Raw genomic sequence first — 20,208 nt, 5'->3', positions numbered from 1 at the left:
CCTGATAAGAAGATCTAAGGGACCTGCTGGGGATATATGGATGTTAAAGTTCACTGATATATGCTGGTGCTTTTCCACCCAGAGCCCTAAAAATCAAAATCAGAAAGTCAAAGTCAAAGTCAAAAATCACAAGCTGAATAGGAACATCTCCCTGATGGAGCCTCCATATCCATCAAGATGGATAAGTTTTAGATTGAAACCAAAGGTTGGACTTATAAAAACTGGAGGCTGGTCATATCAGTCAAACATTGGACTGACAACAGCCTAAAGAGGTGAGGCAAAATATACAGTTTTAAAAGAAAAAAAAGAAACTCATTTTTAAATGATTGCTACATCCAATTGAAGTTAAGACTTAGAAACAACATCTGAATCCAGGCCATGAAGACACTACTTATCACCACATTTGTTTTTTAGATCGTTGCAATACAGTACTGTGCAAAAGTTTTGTATCTACTGTCATTTCTTTATATTTTGCTATGAAGATGGGGAATGGGTGCAGTAATTTATTGAAATGTGCAAACATAGATGGAAATACAATATATAAGGTTTGTACATTTCTAACAAACTTGAAAATCAATTTTTGGTATGACTGCATTTTTTCATCAATGCAGCCTGAACTTTCTTAGGAACCTTTCTTGTAATTTCTTTAAGCAGTCTCCAGGAATAGTTCTCCAGGCTTCTTGAAGGACATTCCAAAGCTGTTTTTTGGATGTTGACTGCCAGTGTGGGATTATCTTGATCCCACACTGGCAGTGTGCTTCAGTAATATTGTTCTGGTATAATTTAGCATACCTCAGCCCTTTCTCCCTGTTTTCCTTCCTCAAGAATGGGTTTTTTGACATCCACCCTTCCACTGGGACCATTTCTGAATAGTGAATAGTACAAATAACATACTTTTGTGACGAAGTGCCTAAAGATACCTAAAGTTTTAAAACTGACTCTTGTCTGTTATACATAGACTGGTTCATCCCTTGAGTTATTTGCTTTTTTGGCCACAGTGGCTTTTATCGGCAGTCGAGGGAAATGGGGTAAAGATACAGGAGAAGACACGTGGGCAAGCTGGCGACGGGCTGGGACTCGAACCCGCGCTGCCCGCACCACAACGCGACATGTGTATATGGTAGCAGGCTTCACCCGGGTGCCCATTATTTGCTTTTTTAATGCTTGAATGATTCACGGGATGTTAAGTGGCCTAACAAACAGACAAACAAAAAATAATTTCTAATAATGGTCAGGTACAAGGGCTGGACTGAAAATGAGTGGAAAAAGCAGCCAATGTCTAAAGAAGAACTTTGAAAGACCTTCAGAAAACCTGGAGAACTACTGCTCAAGACCACTTTAAAGAAAAAAAAATTACAAGTCTCTCTCCTTGGCAGCAAAATGGAAAGAATGGCTCAAGACTTTTGCACAGTACTGTAAGTCACAGAGTTTTCTTCCATCACTTTTCTCTCAAATTAAAACAGCATTTCTGCACAATAAGATGCAGATAGGCTAACATATGGGTCAGTGTGCATAAGATACGATGAGCTCACAGAAAAAGAGCCAGACTTATCAGCCACTGTGAGCATATTGTCCACTGGATAAGAGCCAGGTATGGTGAGGTAGCAACTAAGTCACAGCTACTCTAATTTACACCTTTCCTGCAGAGGCAAGCTGCCCATGAGAACAATATGTGATGCTGTGGACTATGCTGCTCCTTAGATGTGGATGCTGCCAGGATGCTGAATAAATGCAGGGTTAGTTTGTGATAAAAAAAAAAAAAAATCACTTCTTTCTCTGCAATTTAGCTGTTCCTCTCTCAACCTGTCTCTCACAGTTGCACATGAGATTGAAATTAGTCATGCTGGGCAAAGAGAATGATTGCCAACTGTGCTGTGCACATAACTACTCAAAGTGAGATGAATAGACTTTGATATTTTGGAACTAATAGCTTTTCTCTAGAGCTATAATATCCTTTATGAGATTAAATGTTGGCGAATTGCTTTGTGCTGATTCTAGATACAATCCCTTCACGATGGGACTATTTTCTAAGACCTAGATTTAATAATAGCTCTGATCTATTTATCATGTCAGCAATTGGCAGCAGACACCATAATGAATGTTTTCATAACATCCTTCCTCCACATTAGCCCCTCAGCTCCTCACTTGTACATACCAGTATTTACATCCCATTCAATATTGTGGTGTTCTACAAACCTGGAAGCATGCTTTGTAAAGCACTTGTGGAAATTAATGACAGAGGAGGAGAAAGTGAGTGAGTCACAAGCTGCCACAGACCATAGTTCAGTGGCACCACCTGTTAAGGGCTCATTTGAGTTGGATGAGTGACTTTCTCCATCTATGCGGTGAACAGCTGAAGATTAATTTGCAACCATAATCAGAGGTCTGCAGATGAGGTTTGGAGCAATAAAATAAAATCAATTCAATTAAAAACTAAATCACCTTCCATATGTCAGGTAAAATAGAACATTTTGGGTACGTGCTGACAGCCACAGGCAAACACATCATTGCCTGCTGTTCAAAATTACAACTAAAATATGTACTAGAGGTGGCAAACGACAAAGAGTCTGCCACCTAAATAAAATGCCATTTAATAATTTATTTACATTTAATGATCTGTTGCTGAGTAACCATTTTCCATGCTTTACTTGGGAAATGTCCTTTTCAGTGACAATCCTGCCCCCTTGAGGTTTTCCTCTGTAAAGCTAAATACACTGACTGTGTTTTGCTTTGCAGAGGATGAACTGAAAGCAAGGAGACCTAGTAGTTGTTTATTCCATACGGTTTCCAAATTTCCTAAGTGCCTCATATTAACCAAGAAATACTGTCTTGTGACTTTTGGGATCTCACAAAAAGCCCAAAACAGACCCCCCTACCCCCAAAAAAGCTTTTTCTGGCAGTCATGAAAAAAAATTGCTGATATAATGTGGTTATGCCCCCCCCCGTATTGACATTTTGTGTTATGTGGGAAACAAAACCAAAAGGACCTTTTGTTTGCATACATTTAATACCGTCATAATATCATTTTGAATGTTTGAACAAACATTTTTGCCTGCTTGACAGTTTCTCTGAAAAGTTTATATCTGTACTACAATACAGTTAGAATAACAACAGCATCAACAGATGCCACAGTGAACAGAGCGTTGACCACATGGCAATGTTTATACACAAAATCTTATCTGGAATTTTGTGCAGAATTGTACATTTCTCACACAAAAAACCCCAAAAACCAATGGTTGTAAAAATGAAAAGTTGTACAAAAGTTATGTTATACATCATTTCCTTAGTGGTTTACATTTATTATAAATGTACCATTTGATTGCAATACAAAGATTCCTTCAAATAAATCCCTTTGGGAACATTAATATGACTAATACAACAAATCAAAGACAATTGTGAAACTATTCAATCAAGGGCAAAGACTAGGCAAGCTAGCAGTAAACCTTTTGACTTGGTGAGTCCCTTTACCGATCTGTGATCAAGCTGCAATAACATGCATCATCAAGGCAATATATATATATTTTTTTGAAACATTCACTTGATGAGACAAGAACCTCTATTGCCCTCCGAGCAAACGCATCCAAACAAGGTGAAGGATGAAAACAAATGTCTGCTAGGCAGGAACATGAGTCACGGCACTGGGAGAATCAGTGCTCAACATTATTATTATTTTTTATTTATTTAACTGTAGTACCATGTGGGGGCAAAACCAGCCCCGGGTTTCCTCTTAGAATAAAAAAATCCCTTTCTACATTAGCAACAGCCCTCTTCTTCATCTTCTTTAAGACTTCAAAAACAACAACAACAAAACCCAAACCAAAAGAAAAGAAAAGGGGGAAAAAAAAAAAAAGAAAAGAAAAAAGCAAAAAAACAAAACCAAAACAAAGTTACCTGGTTCGCATCAGCAACCATGTCAGAATATCAGAGTCGTATTACTAACTTGACAAGCACATTGAAAATGGCTCAAGTCAAGATAGAATGGGAAAGTGGTTAAAACTGAAGGTGATAAATCACTGTAAATTTAAAAAGAGGCAACGAATGATCTACTTCTCTGAAATGATACGAGGACTGCTGCTACTTTGTCATACTTAAATTTGCACTCGCAGTGATAATTTCTCAAAGTTTTTACATACCTTATTCCTTAGTCTTAGCTTTTATGCTTACTGTATTTCAAAGAAACAAAAAAAAAAAAAAAGACTTTACAAAGAAGCTCTTGAGTGTGCTTGAAAAAATGCTAACGCTATTGGAAGATGGACTGACTTGTAGTTTAAATGCTCAGATATATTTTAAGAACATCACACACAAAAAAAACATTTGAGTTATCCAAAGTTAATGAACTGCTGAAAAAGGATGTTTTCCTTTTTGAAACACATGACTGAGCACAATCCAGGGCTACAGAGCAAACACAAGCTCTGATGATAAACACTGCCGCTGCATACGTTATTCTGTTACTTTATTAAACACCGCTTAACCAGTTTTGGGGGATTTTAGATTGCATGACTGATAGTTTCCATCTCAAATCTCTGAGTCCTTCTGGTAACTTTAGTTCCCCATTTGTGTCTCGCAGAAATGTTCATATGAGACCATGCTGGCTGTGAATATACTGGTTCTTTGTGCGATGCACCTCCTATCTGGAAAGTAAGGTCAGACCAAAATATTAGTGTTCTTAACGAAATATCTCCCTGCTGGAAAACGAGTTATGGATATTGGCACATTCCACTATTCTGCTACAAGGTCTGTCTTTACGCTAACTGAAATTGAAAGTCAATAGGAAGACAAAAAGCCCAAAAAAAAAAAAAAAAAGGCGTATAGTTCTGGCATAGCATGTCAGAATGGGAGATTTAATGCACATGAAAGGGGCCACAGAGAGGCCATGTAATGACTGACAAAAGAGAAGACAAAACACCAAGCACTATAAACAGAAGAAAAACCACAGAAAGTTGCCTGTTGATGCAATCAAAGAGAAGCCTATAAAGCTCTGACTAAATGTCGCACATCTCTGCTGCTGTCTAATGGCACAGCCATGCTATGGCTCCAGAGACTAAGGGGCATGAAAGAAGAACAAGGGGAAAAAAACCAAAAAAGATAAACGCAAACTAACTACAAAAAACAAAATCATTCATGAAAACATATAAAAAAAAAATACATATGTAAACTGATTACCAATAAACATTCCACTCATTTGCCTAAAATCATAATAAAAACTAAAAAATTAAATCATAATGCAAAATGAATACATTTTTTTTTTTTGTCTAGAAATAGAAAGAAATTGCTGTTCAACAGAAACACTGATCTGGGAGGAATGTCCACCAATTGAAACACTGAAGGAGCCAAAGGTCAAAGGCCACAATCATATTTCCTTTGGTTTGTGTGTTAAAAGTTAATCAGGTCACTGCTTAGGTGTGCTGACCTATATTCACTTCATTTGGTGGTGTGCTAATCCCACTGGCTAAGTGCTTACTTTTGGCTTGGTAGAATGCACCTGTGCTTTTAAGTCAATAAAAAAAATGCATAGTTATTATTTCAATCTAAGGAATAAGGCTCTCACAGGCAAAAAATCTAGTATTATTAAAGTGCATGTCACTGATACAATAGCATAATAAAAATGCAGGTAGTACCAATGTGTAAAATGATTGTACTAATCATTCTGCCTGTTCCCTTGAACAGAAAAGTGGACAGAAATACTGGACAATAACCTTCTTCAGAACCCAAACCACACCCTTCATATATAAATGCTCCAAAGACACTAGTGGATCTATAAGGCGTTAACACTGAACCACGTGTATCTGAGAAATCCCTTTTATGTTGTTGGCACTTCAGGTAAAACTATGGCTTAAAAGAAAATCTATATATACTATATGGCAATGCAACATTGTGAACAGTCTTAATTCAGCTGAAGCTGAAAAAGGGTAAACAACCACTGAAACCTAGAGGCCACTGAAAGATGCTGGAGGCTGGTCTCCTTTTTGAATGGTTCTGCGATGGCTGGAGGTCCGGCAGCACCTACCATCGCCCACTGACACTGGCCATCTCAGCATGAAACTGGCGGGAGAGGCGGCCGCTTGCCCCCCCTTCCAGGAAAGAGGACCTGATGGGTGGCTCAAATAGCTTCCTCCGGTTCTTGTTTAGTTCTGGGGTGGGGATAGGGGGTGGAGTGGGGGATAGGGGGGAGAGAACCACAAAACATCAGGAGCAGTGACGGTGATATAAACATGATCTTTAATGTGGGTAACTTCTCCCATTGTTGCAATGGGAACTGCAGCAAATCCAAGTAAAAATAAATACAACCATGGAGAATGTTTCCATGTCTCTGCAGCTTCCACTGATCTGCAGTGACAAGAAAATTGGATTCAAAGCGCTACAGAAGTGCTCAAATCAACAAAAACCCTCTTTGTGTCCATATGGTTTTACACAGCAATTTGGACAAAATCATTTCATAAAAATGTTTCAACACCACCCTGGCATCTCTCAGTTATTCATACGATAGCCACATTCTGCCGTTGCCAGCAAAAACCTTCAGTATGATTACTGGAGACAGGCAGCTCACTCCAGCAGCTCTTTTTACTGGCATACCAGCAGGAAGTTCAAACCTGGATTGCCTTGACTGGCAATTTTTGAGAAGTCCAAATACAGAAAGACAGAGACAAAGATGTGCATATTGCAGTTTTCAAGCCCTCGAGTCGGTCAGCGAGGATGAAAGTTGACCTGCACTTGGCTGAGGCAACAAGCAACAAAACCAACCCTGGCCTTGGATTACTCCACTTCCTTAATAATCGAAGAGCCGACCCCGACATTTCCCCTCATTACCCTCGCCTTCAACCCTGACTCTGGTCAAGGCGTCTCTGAACTGAACATTTACAGAATAATCATGACAGGAAGCCTCATGATCCCAACACAGACATGATTAACTTATGCAAGCTATTACAATATCCAAAAAATGATGTCAGTAATGAAGTGTGACACCCACTCCATTCACATTAGATCAAGTGTAACAAAAGGGAAGAGTCTACATCAGCATGAGGCAGGCAGCTGGAGCAGCTGGGGAAATATCAACACACTCATCTGAGAAGAATTTGCTTGAATCCCATTTATTGCTGCTGGTGCAAATTACTGCAACATGTTTGCTTATAAATTTGTTCCAGTACTACCATCTCTAACTTCCATTCTTGCATGTCGATAAAGGCCACCTATGAACTTTCAAATCCAGTGGTTTGATGTGGAGATGACCTCTTTTGCACAGCTGGGATCCACTCAGGTTTGTTGCAGCAACAGACAAAACATTCATCAAGAAATGTGACTTCAGCAAAGGTGAGCTGGCAGAATGAGGCTCCTGCTGGTACCAGCAATTATCATCACAGAAAAAAGACCAATGTGGGTATCTCTGCGCCATGCCCGTTGTTATGCAAATGTTTTTTCCCAGTGTGAACTTTGTAGCACAGAGGCAATGAAAGATAAAATGCAACAAAAGACAATGCTCTTTTTGAATTTTTTTTTTTCCATACCTGAGATAGCGAGCAGCATTTTCCTACGGGCACCAAAGGTGGTGATTCCAAGTTCCTTAAGGTCCTGGTCTGTGAGGGTCAGGAATGTCTGGAGGTCAATCTAGAAGCAGCAACAACGTTGCTTGTTAGGAGAACAACATTAAACACAACCTCTACCTAGAAAAGATCTTCAAGCATAAATGTCATGACTAGTATGTCTAAAGACACAGTAATCGAACTTTTTATTAATTTCATCTTTTATTATCATCAAATTTTGCATGCAAGTACACGCTGTCCTTCAATATGTTCGAAACAAACAAACTCATTAATAAATGACAGGAAAAGTTAGGAGATCACCAAAGGAGATAGCATAGCAAAGAATAGTTATTGGGATATTTCACTCTGGATTGAAGGACTGGTCTGGCACATCATGACGACCACCGCTACAGCTATGCCACTAGCACTAATGAAAGAGGATGAAGACTTGTGTGATAAAAAAGGTTTATAAACTACCTCTTGCTGCTGGAAGACATCCGTGTACTTCCCCAAGCCCAGTTTGCTGAAAAGCTCAGGCAGGTCTGAACCTTTCAGAGACGAATTCAGGCTGCAGCCGTTGCTACCAGTTACTGATGAAATAGAGTCCATGTAGTTGCTGCTGCTGAGGTAATGCTCTGCAGCTACACAAAAAAAGGCAACATTTTGAACTTTACAGATTTTAAGTCACATAAAGAAACAACACTAGCAAGAGTAGAACAACAGGTAGCTTCAGTAGAAGTTATGGGACATGCCTCCCCTGAATTCTACAATGACTGAATAATTGATCCCATCAACCAGCAAAACACAAGCACACAAATACTCCAGTGCAGAGGCAAGAATTCTCACAGATTTTTCTAAACTTAAAAAAACAAAAAAATTAATAATCATCATTTGAAGTGGGTGCAGCACAGACACTACAAAAAAATGCCTGCTGACCAGATTTGTTCTGCTTCCTCTTCGGGCTGCTGACAGCTGAGGGGAACTCCGTGTGGCTCGCTAGCCCGTTGCTCGTGCCGTTTCTCTCACGCCAGTTGTCGGAGTCGCTGCCGTTCCCCACACCCTCCCGGCTGCTGGATCGAGACAAGGGTAGTGGGGAACCCTGAGAGAGAGAGAGAAAAAAGAAATGAGTTCAGCAGAGCGAATACAATACACCTCAACACAGAGCACAAACATCTATCTACTAGTGTAAACAGTAAAGCAAATAATAGAATTCTATAATATACACAATGAGTAAATGCTAAGGATAGAGAATGTATTTATCAAGGTGAGAGTGTCCAACACTGAGGCCTTGCCTGTCTGACCTCATATGTGGTGCTCATGCTGGGTTTGTATGAGACATGATTGGCTCTCCTTAGCTCCTTGATGGTCTCTGCTGGCATGGACTTTGAGAAGCCCAGACCACTCCAGGTGTTGGTAGGGGTGCGCACCTCAGTCACTACCGGCTTCTTTAACATAGCTGCGTGAATACAGATAAGCAGTGATGCAAATATATGTCTACCACAGAATGACACCAAATAATATTTCCTGTAAATAACTCAACAGTTTTTTAGTTGAAGCAATAAATCTATTTATTTATCGGGACACATCTATTGATGGCAGCTGTGACTAAATTATAGTGCACATCCCGGCACTGCTAATGACATTGTAGTATTTAATTGTCAACTCACCTTTGGTTGCCAGTAGTTTTTTCTGTTCATAGTCAAAAGCCTGAAAATACAACAGATGGTTTTAATCCTTTGCTAATTGAAGCCAACGAAACTGCACTTTTCATGTTAGCTGTGTGTACCTGCATGTTGGCAAAGGAGGTCTGTGGTGCCAATCGGATTCTTTCCCTCTCGTTCTGCTGTGCTGCCCTTTCAGCTGCCCGCTCGCTACCTGGTGCCCTCTTATCTGCCACAGGACTGTCTGATGAGCTGGACTCCGTGTCCGAGAGGAGACAGTCAGAACTATTGGAATTAAAACAGGTATAACCTTTCTTAGATGAATCCCACTGTTTCTGGGATCATCTTAGTAGATTTAAAGACTAATAGAGGACTGTAAAACTATAAGTGCATGAGCTTTAATTTTTTTCAGAAGAGATGCTAAAATAAAGTAACAAATCTTCTGCAGATTCAGACATACTGTAGATGGGAGTTCTTGGTGCCCTGCAGGAGCTCCACAGCCTGTCGTTTTCCTGATGATGTCTTACATGAAGCGAGCATCTGTTTCAGCTCACTTCCATTAGCGGAGTGCGAGGGGCTTCTGGGCATGCCCACTTCTACAAATGTATCAGAGCCTGAAGGAAACAAAAACAGACATTTTGAATATTATCCATTTTCTTTGCAGAAAATACATATCATGATAACAGCTGTAATACCTTAGGTTTTACCAGTTTCAATGGTATCTTGTGGGCATACTGTAAGTACTGCATGTGTGCATACTTTCAAGTGTGACATGGTCTCACTTGAATTCTAGATTAATTAAAAAATACACAGCTCTGATTACAGTGCTCTTAATCTGCTTCTCTGCTTTTAACCCAACAAGGACCTGCTCTGTGCAACAAGATGCGCACATGTGTATATACATGGACTGCATACAGTAAAATATGTCGTCAGCCACTTTAACAAAGCACTCTGGGGTTTAAGGTTTGAATAGTTTCTGTGGACTCCTTCAATTGACACTGCAGAGTTAAGCCAGTGCAAACACATTCTGGGACACAGGAGGAGGTAAGGAAGGGAGAGGAAAACTTAACAGGACACACCGCATCGGGGGAGGACACGCTCAGAAAACAGCGGGGAAAAACGAGACGCGTGAGAGTGAAGGTTTGAGGGGAAAACCGCAAGCGTAAGACACAGAGGAAATGAGGGCCTTTCTGAACCGCGAGGAGACCAGCAGTTAATCTGTCTCCGCTCCAATAAATGTAGTCAGAAAGAGTATGAGGTTAGGAGGACAGTATAGAGAAGTAAAACAAAATACACTAAAGGTATTTTCCTCAAAGTGGGTTTAAGGGTTAGATAAATCTCAAGTGGAAAATCTTGAATTGGCCATTTATGTTAAAGTCTGCAAAGCTAAGGTCCAACAAACCTGAGCTGAAAATTTAACAGCTCAAACATTTTCTCTATCCAAGGTTATAACAACACATAAATCACAAGACTTTGTTATAAGTGACTCACCAGTGGTACAATGTAAAAGTGCACACTTTCAATTTCTCATTAGCCAAGTTAAATGTTTGACTTAAAAAAAAAAAAGTTGAAAATACAAATGAAAAAATGCCATAAAAATCTGTCAACTGAGCAATCCTGCTAATATGAGACCTCAATGGCAGAGATTATTCTTATTATCATTTTATACAGAATATTTACACTCACTGGTCACTTTTTTTTTGATTGTACACCTGTTCAATTGCTTGCTAAATCAAATATCTAATCAGCCAATCACACGGCAGCAACTCAGTGCTGAAGTTCAAACTGAGCATTAGAATGGGGAAGAATTTTAGTGACTTGTTTACTCGGACCAGTCTGTCTGGCAATATTTCAGAATCTGCTGATCTACTGGGATTTTCCTGCACAACCAGCTCTAGCGTTTTACAGAGAATGGTCTTAAAATGAGAAAATATTCAGTGAGTGGCAGTTCCCTGGAAAGAAAAGCCTGTTGATGTCAGAGGAGAATGTCCAAAGTGCTTGGAGTCGATAAGAAAGCAACAGTAACTCTTATAATAGGTAATAAGTAACTCTTATGCAGAAGTGCATCTCTGAATTAAACAGCCACTCCTGTTAGCTAAGAACAGGAAAATGAAAATTATCCAAAATTGGATATTTGACTAGAAAATGTTGCCTGGTCTGATGAGTCAATTTCCGCTGTGACGTTTAAATACTAGGGTAGGGTCAGAATTAGCATAAGCAACATGAAAGAATGGATCCATGCTACCTTGTATCAATGGTTCAGGCTATTGGTGGTGGTGTAATGGTGTGGGGATATTTTCTTGGCAAAGTTTGGTCTCTTTAGTACCAACTGAGCATCACTTAAACACCATAGACTACCTCAGTATTGTTACTGACCATGTCCATCCCTTTATGACCATAGTGTACCCATCTTCTGATGGCTGCTCCCAACAAGATAATGTATCATGTCACAAAGTTCAAATTATCTCAAACTGGTTTCTTGAACATGACAATGAGTTCACTGCACTCAAATGGCCTCCATAGTCACCGATCTCAATCCAATAGAGCACCTTTGGGACATGATAGAATGGGAGTTTGGCATTATGGATGTGCAGCAACTGTGTCATATCAATATGGAATTAAAGGAACGCTGAAGGGCCAACCCCGTACTAGCAAGGTGTACCTAATAAAGTGTCCATTCATTGTGTAAGAGCTGAGGATGGATGGGCCAACCTAGCAAATTTTAACAGGACAGATTTGATAGTTAGCAAGGAATGTGATTATTAAAACAAAGACAAGAAAGAACATACAGGTGATTTCAGGGATGAATAAATTCTGTGAAAATATCCGTAACATTGGAATGAGATTCTGTCTGTGTTGTACACACTGGTACACAGCCTGCCAATCTTAGCAGATTATATTTTACACTATAGGCTATGAGGTTTAGTAAAGTATTATTTGATAAGAAAACATAGTAGCAATCCTCATTTTATATTTTTGGAAGTTACCCCCTAAGTGTAGTGACAATGCGCATAACATGAAGCTCAGGTTGGTTGCAATTCTATATGAGGAATACCTTCATCTGGGCTGGACTTGCTTGACAGCGGTTCTGATGGACTGTGGCCACTGGCCTCCTGGACCGAGTCACATGGAGCTGGACTCAAGACATTTTCCGCAATCGATGCTGTTGTTATCCTCGCATAGACTGAGCCAGAGTGCTATACATGTGCATACCCACAAAAAAACAAAAAAATAATAAATATCCACATTTTCATTCACAATGTGATGCACTATTTAAAAAAAGAAAGAAAAAAAAAAAAAAGGCCAACCTTGACATGTCCATTAAGGGTACAGTCAGGGACCCCGTTGGGTTGCTTGTCTATGGGGGCGAGGCCAGGTGGTGGAGATGGTGTGCTTGGTGTGTAACCTGACACACCTGACAGCAAGATGCTGCTCAGGGTGGCCTGAGTGGCAGGGTGCAGCATCAGCTGAGATGAGAAGCCTGAAATTTAAAAAATATATATTAAATTAAAAAAAAAAAATCATAAGGACTGTGTCATCTAAGAGCTTCTTATCATTAAGCGATCAGTAAGAAAAGGTAATCAAAAAGGTTACTTAAAAAGTGTAACCACACATTGCATGCTTTTTCTGCACTGCACCAGATAATCTATCCACATTATTAAGTGAAGTAAATAAATAAAATACAATATAATACAATACAGGTCTAACATATAAGATACTGGCAATACTAGACGCAAACCTTGGGTGCCGGTGAGTGAACTGGGCCAGAGGGAGGGGGAAGGAGTGGGGTTGCTGGGGCTTGGGGTCTGGAGAGGACTCATGGAGGAATTTAAGCTGTTCAGTACGGTGTTTGGGGCAGCAGAATTAGGGAGGGAGTGGGATGCTGTCGCACCCAGGAAACCTAAAGGGAAACAGAAATTGGGAAAGAATGAAGATAACAGTATATGAATAGATCAGTGGTGGTCTTGTAAAAGTGTATTTTTCAAGGTAATCATATGTTAGACTAAGAAAAGTAAAAAACCACTTGGTCTTCCAGCTATTTAACTGGAATTCCATCAAACTGTCATCAACCCAACAGCAAATGAGAGGAAGAATTTCTCAAATTTCTACAAGGTCATGGATGCATAAGTACATGTCTAGTGTATCTTCATACCCAATAAAACCATGCTATCGAGAACACCAACAATGTGGTGCTTGGTGTCTTAACCCAAACACAGTGTATGAAAACAGAAAGAAGCAGGTCTGTGGCTTTAACAAGGGGCTACTTTGGCTCCAGGAATAAGGCCAGGGATTCTTCTGGCAGACTGGCCTGTAATCTGAAGAAGAAAAGCATGTAGCAATTACTAAAGACCAGGATGTGGCCGTCCACAGCTTCACCCGGGGCCCCTGGGTTTAAATGAGACAGCAAGAAAACGTTTATACTGTACTGAGACTCTCCTGGCACACGGGGCCTTTTTGCAGCCAGTCCTTAATCTCGTTTGCTGGGGGACAATCCATATACTCAATATTTGAGCACATGCTCATCAATGGAAAATATGCAAAAACATCTGGCTAGGTTTCCTAAAATGATAACAAAATAAATCCATTATCACAGAAAATTCTTAGCACAAATACAGACTCAACAGCTTGCTTATCCCATATGCTCCAAGTCAGTGGTAGCACAAAATAAACACATTCCAGTAATGTAATGCAGATTTGCTGTGGTTAGCATTTGATGACGTACTGTATTTATATTTAAATTTCTAACAGATAAACTGCAACAGATCTATTGCCAGCAAGCGCTTACAGGAATGAACCACTTCCTGTCAGCTTATCCTATCTGCATTTCTTAGTGCCTCTGATATAACTCATGTCCTCAATTCCATGTTTTATTTATTTTTTTTAAATCACAAGAATGCAAAAATCAGATAAAGGTGACTGCAGATTTGTCATACGCTACAAAACGCACTCTCACAACCACCAATTAAAAGCCACCCTTGGAAAGGAAAACGGCTCGACATCTGTTCTGAGCTCGACTCTGTGGAGCTCAGATGCTGAGGTCAGCGCTGCAGACAAACAAACTCCTACGCGATGAGAACCGTTCATCATCCATTGATTCATATGTTCACAATTCATTCAAAGTGCTCGATTTGTATTGAGGTTATTTTCTGATGGTTGACCAAAGATGTGCAGATTTAGAGTTGCATATATACAGACAGCTCCTACTGTAAAGGGTATATAGAGATATAATCATCAGCTGTTATTTATGTAAAGGAGACTGTTTTTTTTTAAATTATGTAAACCAAAGGAAATGACTCAGTGAATACTTTCTGTTGTATATTTGGGAATGACAATGATTCATGAAGATATTAGTTCTTTGACTAAGATACAATTTATCGCTGAGGCATTTTGTGCAAGAAATAAAAGGTAATTATTTTTCTTCATTGTTCTAGATTTTTTCCCCATCATGAGGAAAACAAAGCATGTCAAACACTGTCATTACCCAGATTACTCAGCCCCAGTCCAGCTGAGGCCAGGATGTCCAGGCCAACGGGGCAGATGAGGGATGGGGAAGGACCATTAGTGCTAGGATTCAATGCCACAGGGGGTGAGGAAGACACCACTCCATTGCTCTCGAGACCCAAGAGGAATTTTCGGGCTTCATACATGTTGACTGCATTCCTCTCCACACTCTTGACAATCACAGACTGGAAGAGATTGAGGGAGAAGGAAGAGATGATGAGAAAAGATCAATAATTAAAACAAGTGCGATGGACAAGGAAATAATCAGGAAACAAGGAGGCACAGGAGAAAAGCAAGGGTAGGAGCAAGGGATAGATAGGGTAGGGAATGTTTGCACCAGAGATAGGGAGTGAAAGGGAGGCTGAGGGGGAAGACAAACATAAAATGTGAGGAAGGAAGAGGGAATTAAGAGTAGATTAGAAGGATAAACACTGAGGCAGCGTGGGAGAGAGGAGGAAACATGGGAGCAAAGTTTGAACCAGTGTTTCTTCATCAACATATCTCATTCTCTGATTTGGTTGTTAAAGAACAGTGAGACAAAAAAAAATTCACAATTGGATTTTAAATCACTGAAAGAAATGACAGGAAACTTTGCCTTAATAAACATCAAATAAATGTTAAAAGTGCTGGCTTTTTGTGTTCTGCCAAAAGGGAGCTTCTGAAAAATGATTTGCAATCAACGATAAGTCTCCCCAACACACACGGGCACACCCTCCTTTACGGGACTGCCAAAGTGATGGAAGCAGAGCGGCTGTGGCATCCATTTGGACTGGCCTTTTGGATTATTGCTGTCACCTCATTAAAATGTTTAAGTGAAGGGTTCTTAAGACGATCTGGGCTGGGTCAGTGTTTATATTGGCACTTCCACACTGGTCCCTGCAGGCCTGTCTAGGTTTGGGCACTGAGCCCTGACTCAGGGTGGGATGTGGGCACCTTGAAGAGAAGGTCAGGTTGAGGCCAAGCAGTGAAATATGATTAGGAATACTAAGTATACAACAGCAGACTATAAGTAACATTAGATCAATTGTATATACAAAAAATGTGCACCAAAGTTTGAGTACAGATTATACAACAATCCAATGCAAAATCTAAAAAGATTTCACTAATACTGGCTACATTTAATTAAAGGTCATTAAGCTTACTTCCAAATTACTACCTTATTTACTAAGAATGAAGCCACTTAACTTTTTGTTATGTTTCAGCTTTTCCTACTAAAAAAGACAGAGTGCTCCTGTCCAGCAGATGAAACATGCATGGCAGGCTGTGCAGAGGCGAGACTGATTCTCCACTGTGGCAGATGCTGACTTGCCAAAACCCTTCTCTATGTTGGTACAGGGTTCCAGTTTTTCCTTTTCTAAATTTTAGCAGTGATGAAATATGACATGGCAATCCATAATTTATTTCAAAGTCATGCTGTCATTTGATGGAAAGTAAATCTGAAATGGAACAGTGGCTTATTTGTTTCTCAGTAGTCTTTTTTCCCCCTCTCTGACGCTGCATTTGAACAAGTAGGACAGCAGCTGTGTTTTTCTATGGGAGGAAAAAAAAAAAAAAAAAAAAAAAATAAAAATATATATTATATATATATATATATATATATATATATATATATATATATATATATATATATATATATATATATATATATATATTTTCATCTAAACTTTAATGTTTAGTGGAGGCTTGGATTCAGTGGGACTATTTTTAATGTAGTCTATTAAATGTGGTGACTTCTTATGATAAGAGACTGAAGAAACTGAATGTAGTTAATGACAGTCGCTTGAATCAATTATAAGATCTGCTTAAGTTTAGGGCATCCTATCAATTTCTTAATTTGTTCAATCAATCCACATTTGCGGCGCATTGAAGCTGCCACAGAGCAAGGCATGAGGTACACCCTGTACAGGTTGCCAGTCCATCACAGGGAACCACACATGCTCACATGAATATCTACGGCCAACTTAGAATCACCAGTTAATTTAACAAGCATGTCTCTGGACTGTGCGTGGAAACCGAACACCTGGAGGAAACCTACACAGGCACTGGGAGAACATGCAAACTTCAACAAAAATTCCAGCAGACCAGGAGGTCTGAACTCAGAACCTTCTTGCTGCGAAGCAACAGTTAAATAAAAATATATGCAAGTTTATGTTTGGTGGATTTTTATGCTATAATTTTCTGAAAGGCTATCGCAACACGTGGGACCTATGTAAAGTTTATCCATATAAACAAGTGTTCCTTTTCTGCGTGCTTCATTTATCTACTCTATATGTAAGTTTACATAATGTGATGAGCAAATAACTGTCACAGAATAATTCCTCTGTTTAGCTAATTAAATAAGTTACCCTTATTTGGTTATTTTGCCTGAAAGAAGCTCTGTAGGATCAATACAAATTGCCCAGCTAGTTTAGCAGAGAGGGAGACTAAACACAGTGTCTGTACACTTCCTCTTAAAGTAAACATTAACTGTCAAGTACATATTGCAGCTCCAAGTGGAAAATACATATAGACAAGTGAAGAAGAATTAGTGGCAGCATGGTGGTTGGCACTAATGCCTCACAGCAAGGAGGTCTGGGTTTGAATCCACCTTGGCCCGGGCCTTTCTGTGTGGAGTTTGCAATGTTTTCCCCATGTTCGCATGGATCTTCTCCGGGTACTCCGAGTTCCTCCCACAGTCCAAAGACAGTTAATCTTAGTGGGGTTAGGTTAATTGGTGAGTCTAAACTGCCCATAGGTGTGAATGTGAGTGTGAATGGTTGTCTGTCTCTCTGTGTTTGCCCTGCAGCAGGCTGGTGACCTGTCCAGGGTGTACCCTGTCTCATGCCCTACGACAGCTGGGATAGGCTCTGGCCCCCACGCAACCCTGAAAAAGGATAAGTGGAAAACAACGGATGGATGGAAGGAAGAAGTATTAGCTTCTTCTATACATATTATTTATTTATTTTTTAACTTTGAATTTACCCATTTTTCCTTTGAGAAGGGAACACACAACAAATGAGGGGGAAGAAAATTGTAGTCTAAGATGTTCAGACTTTCAGAGAAATGAGGGCTTTGAGACATGTTTTGACTTATAGTCATACTATTTGGTCTATATATTTTCTATGGGTGCCTGCTTTAGTCATCAAGGAATGAGTCAATTTTTTCCATGCAGTGCGCATTTCTCTTACTATGTCCCGCCACTGATCTGTTCTTGGGAGATCACATTTAGCCAGTTTTTTTGACATGGAACAGGCAAAACTTTGAATAGATCCTTGCTTCGAATCACGCCATTAGGTGTCAGTCCTAAAAACATTACTCAGGGGTTAGGGAAATCATAGCCAAATATATCCTCTATACATATATTTTTTAATGCCACTCTTATTCTGTTAATCTTATAAAAAAAAAAGAAAAAAAGAAAGAAATCACAAATATTAGATGTCCACTTTAATTTAAACAAGACTAAGAGCTGATCATATAATAAGCTTATAATAACAAAGACAATGTGTTGGCATCTATAAACATGGATTGAAAACTAAATGGCTTAAGCCAACTTAATAGGCCATAAATAATGCAGTATTTGGAACTGTTACTATATTCTCCTCTCCTTAGACACAAACATTTATATTGGGGGTTTACCCAAAGGATAGCAGAAAAATAAACCTCTGAGTTACAGTTGCTCTGAGAAAGTGGCCGCTTGTTTTCTTTATGTTTTGTTATACATTTTTCTTAGGCTCGTCATGAGAACCTGAATATTTCCAAATCATATTTTGATAGTAATCTGGAGTCATCATTTGTGGTTACTATACCATAAGATGACTGTTGAGGACACAAAAAGCCTTAAATAACTCATGATGACACTTGATAAAAAACAAACAAACAAACAAAAATGGCTGATGGTGATCATTTTGAGCACACTGTAGACAGTATGCATTCTCCAAAGCTGGAAACATTTTTAAATCTTTTCTTCGTGGTTCCATGGCAGTGAATCCAGATTCACCATATGATGCTGCTCAAGGCAAGATCAGGGGTTTATTAAAATCATTAGGATTCAGCATGTTGTGATAAATTGAACAGTTAAAATATTTTGGTTTGGATAGAAGTAACTGTAACTTCAAGACTAAATTTCCCTCCCCAAAGTCCTGTCACTAGCAACGCCTGAATTTCCAACTTTTCATGCTGTGTGAGTGTAGGCCTGCAGTCATACCTTGCTGGGCTGTTTTGGCTTTGGTTTGATACTGATGAAGACATCCAGCTGCTCCATTAGTCCTGTGATACACTGGTGCTCCACCTCAATGTCCTCTTTAATGTCAAACATTAATACCAGAGGCAAACAGCCCTGTGGAGCAAAAACAAAATAAATACATTTTTTGCTAAGAACTTCTGGTTTCTCATGTCACCAATGTCTTTGAAAAGCTTGCTAGTATGCATGTGTGTTCCAACAATATAAGCCATTTCTCAGTAGTAGTATACCATTTGTAGCACACGTTGGTCATACCAATAAATACAAGATTCACTGCTGGATTCATCCCACACTGAGCTTGGGAAATTCCGCCAACAGCAATCTGTTTTGCATGATCACCACCACAAGCACCACAGACATCTATATTTTGGGCTGAGAGCTGGACAGCGCTCCGATTGTGAGTGGGTGTAATTAGCAGCAGAGAGTAGAGCCAGACTGGCTCTGACAGGGCTTGAGATTGGAGCTATAATCTATAGTCTGGCTAGAAGAAGCCAAATCACACAGTACACTATTGCGGGCGGGATGCCTCTCCCACTCCTGTACATCTATTCTGCGACTCACCTACCCCTCTTTATGACTTTTGTTAATTTCTGGGATTCTCTTCCAATCGTTTCTTTTCTCTCTCATTAATCCCTTTTTCTTTTTTTTTTAACTCTTCCCCAATGTGAGACACTTAAGAAGCTCCTTCTTGTGTGTCCCATTTCCAAAAGAAAGTCATGTTTAGTCACTGAAACAACTTTGGCATTTGCTAAATGTCTTTGGGGCCAACTAGGAGACCGCAGACAAAGACAAGGCAGCTCTTGCAGAATTACTGCCCCACATTATGGATGTCCAAACAGAAAGCCAAAGCTGTTTACAGCTGAGATGTCATATACAGACCAGCTCAGCAGAGGCCCGAAGCCAACAGTAATTAAACAGCCATTACTTTTACACATATCTGAAACAGACCTCTGATTATACTCCTAAGTAATTTAAGATACGGGTAGCTTCAGTGGTTATGGGAAACAAGACAAGAATGACCACTGAGCATTTTAACCAAAAGAAATTTAAATATGAGGTGCTATCCTTGGTCCAAACTTGAATGTAATCTTGGAATTATAGTCAGGTTGATTTCCAGTTCACCAAAATCTACCATACAAGAAGGCCAACCCATTATCAGTAATATGTAGAAAGGACAAAGACCTCAAGCCAAACTAACACAACTGTGTGTGTGTGTCCATCTTACATGCAGGTATGTAGCAGCTATAACTCATGCGGGCTAACCTTGAGCCGGTTACAAATTCTTGTTTATCCGAAAGACATTTCAGCA

At 39.6% G+C, this 20,208-nt stretch overlaps 1 protein-coding gene across 1 annotated transcript in view; it reads right to left on the bottom strand.

The window, feature by feature from the left end:
* Window positions 1-2,998: 2,998 nt before the first annotated feature.
* bicc1a (BicC family RNA binding protein 1a) overlaps window positions 2,999-20,208 on the bottom strand; it is a 63,832-nt gene continuing 46,622 nt past the window's right edge. The window contains exons 9-21 of the mRNA XM_030747360.1: window positions 18,864-18,995; window positions 14,661-14,865; window positions 12,918-13,079; window positions 12,487-12,659; window positions 12,234-12,375; window positions 9,639-9,792; window positions 9,304-9,463; window positions 9,185-9,224; window positions 8,819-8,973; window positions 8,454-8,616; window positions 7,995-8,158; window positions 7,503-7,602; window positions 2,999-6,131 (exon numbers count right to left, since the gene is read on the bottom strand). Coding sequence (XP_030603220.1) covers window positions 6,004-6,131; window positions 7,503-7,602; window positions 7,995-8,158; window positions 8,454-8,616; window positions 8,819-8,973; window positions 9,185-9,224; window positions 9,304-9,463; window positions 9,639-9,792; window positions 12,234-12,375; window positions 12,487-12,659; window positions 12,918-13,079; window positions 14,661-14,865; window positions 18,864-18,995 — 1,878 coding nt within the window. The 3' untranslated portion in view covers window positions 2,999-6,003. The remainder of the gene's footprint in view (window positions 6,132-7,502; window positions 7,603-7,994; window positions 8,159-8,453; window positions 8,617-8,818; window positions 8,974-9,184; window positions 9,225-9,303; window positions 9,464-9,638; window positions 9,793-12,233; window positions 12,376-12,486; window positions 12,660-12,917; window positions 13,080-14,660; window positions 14,866-18,863; window positions 18,996-20,208) is intronic.

This window comes from Archocentrus centrarchus, chromosome 15, assembly GCF_007364275.1.
Source record: "Archocentrus centrarchus isolate MPI-CPG fArcCen1 chromosome 15, fArcCen1, whole genome shotgun sequence".
In the NCBI taxonomy this organism is placed as follows: Eukaryota; Metazoa; Chordata; class Actinopteri; order Cichliformes; family Cichlidae; genus Archocentrus; species Archocentrus centrarchus.
The sequence above is the reverse complement of the archived record's forward strand: the minus strand, read 5'-3'. Positions and strand labels throughout refer to the sequence as shown.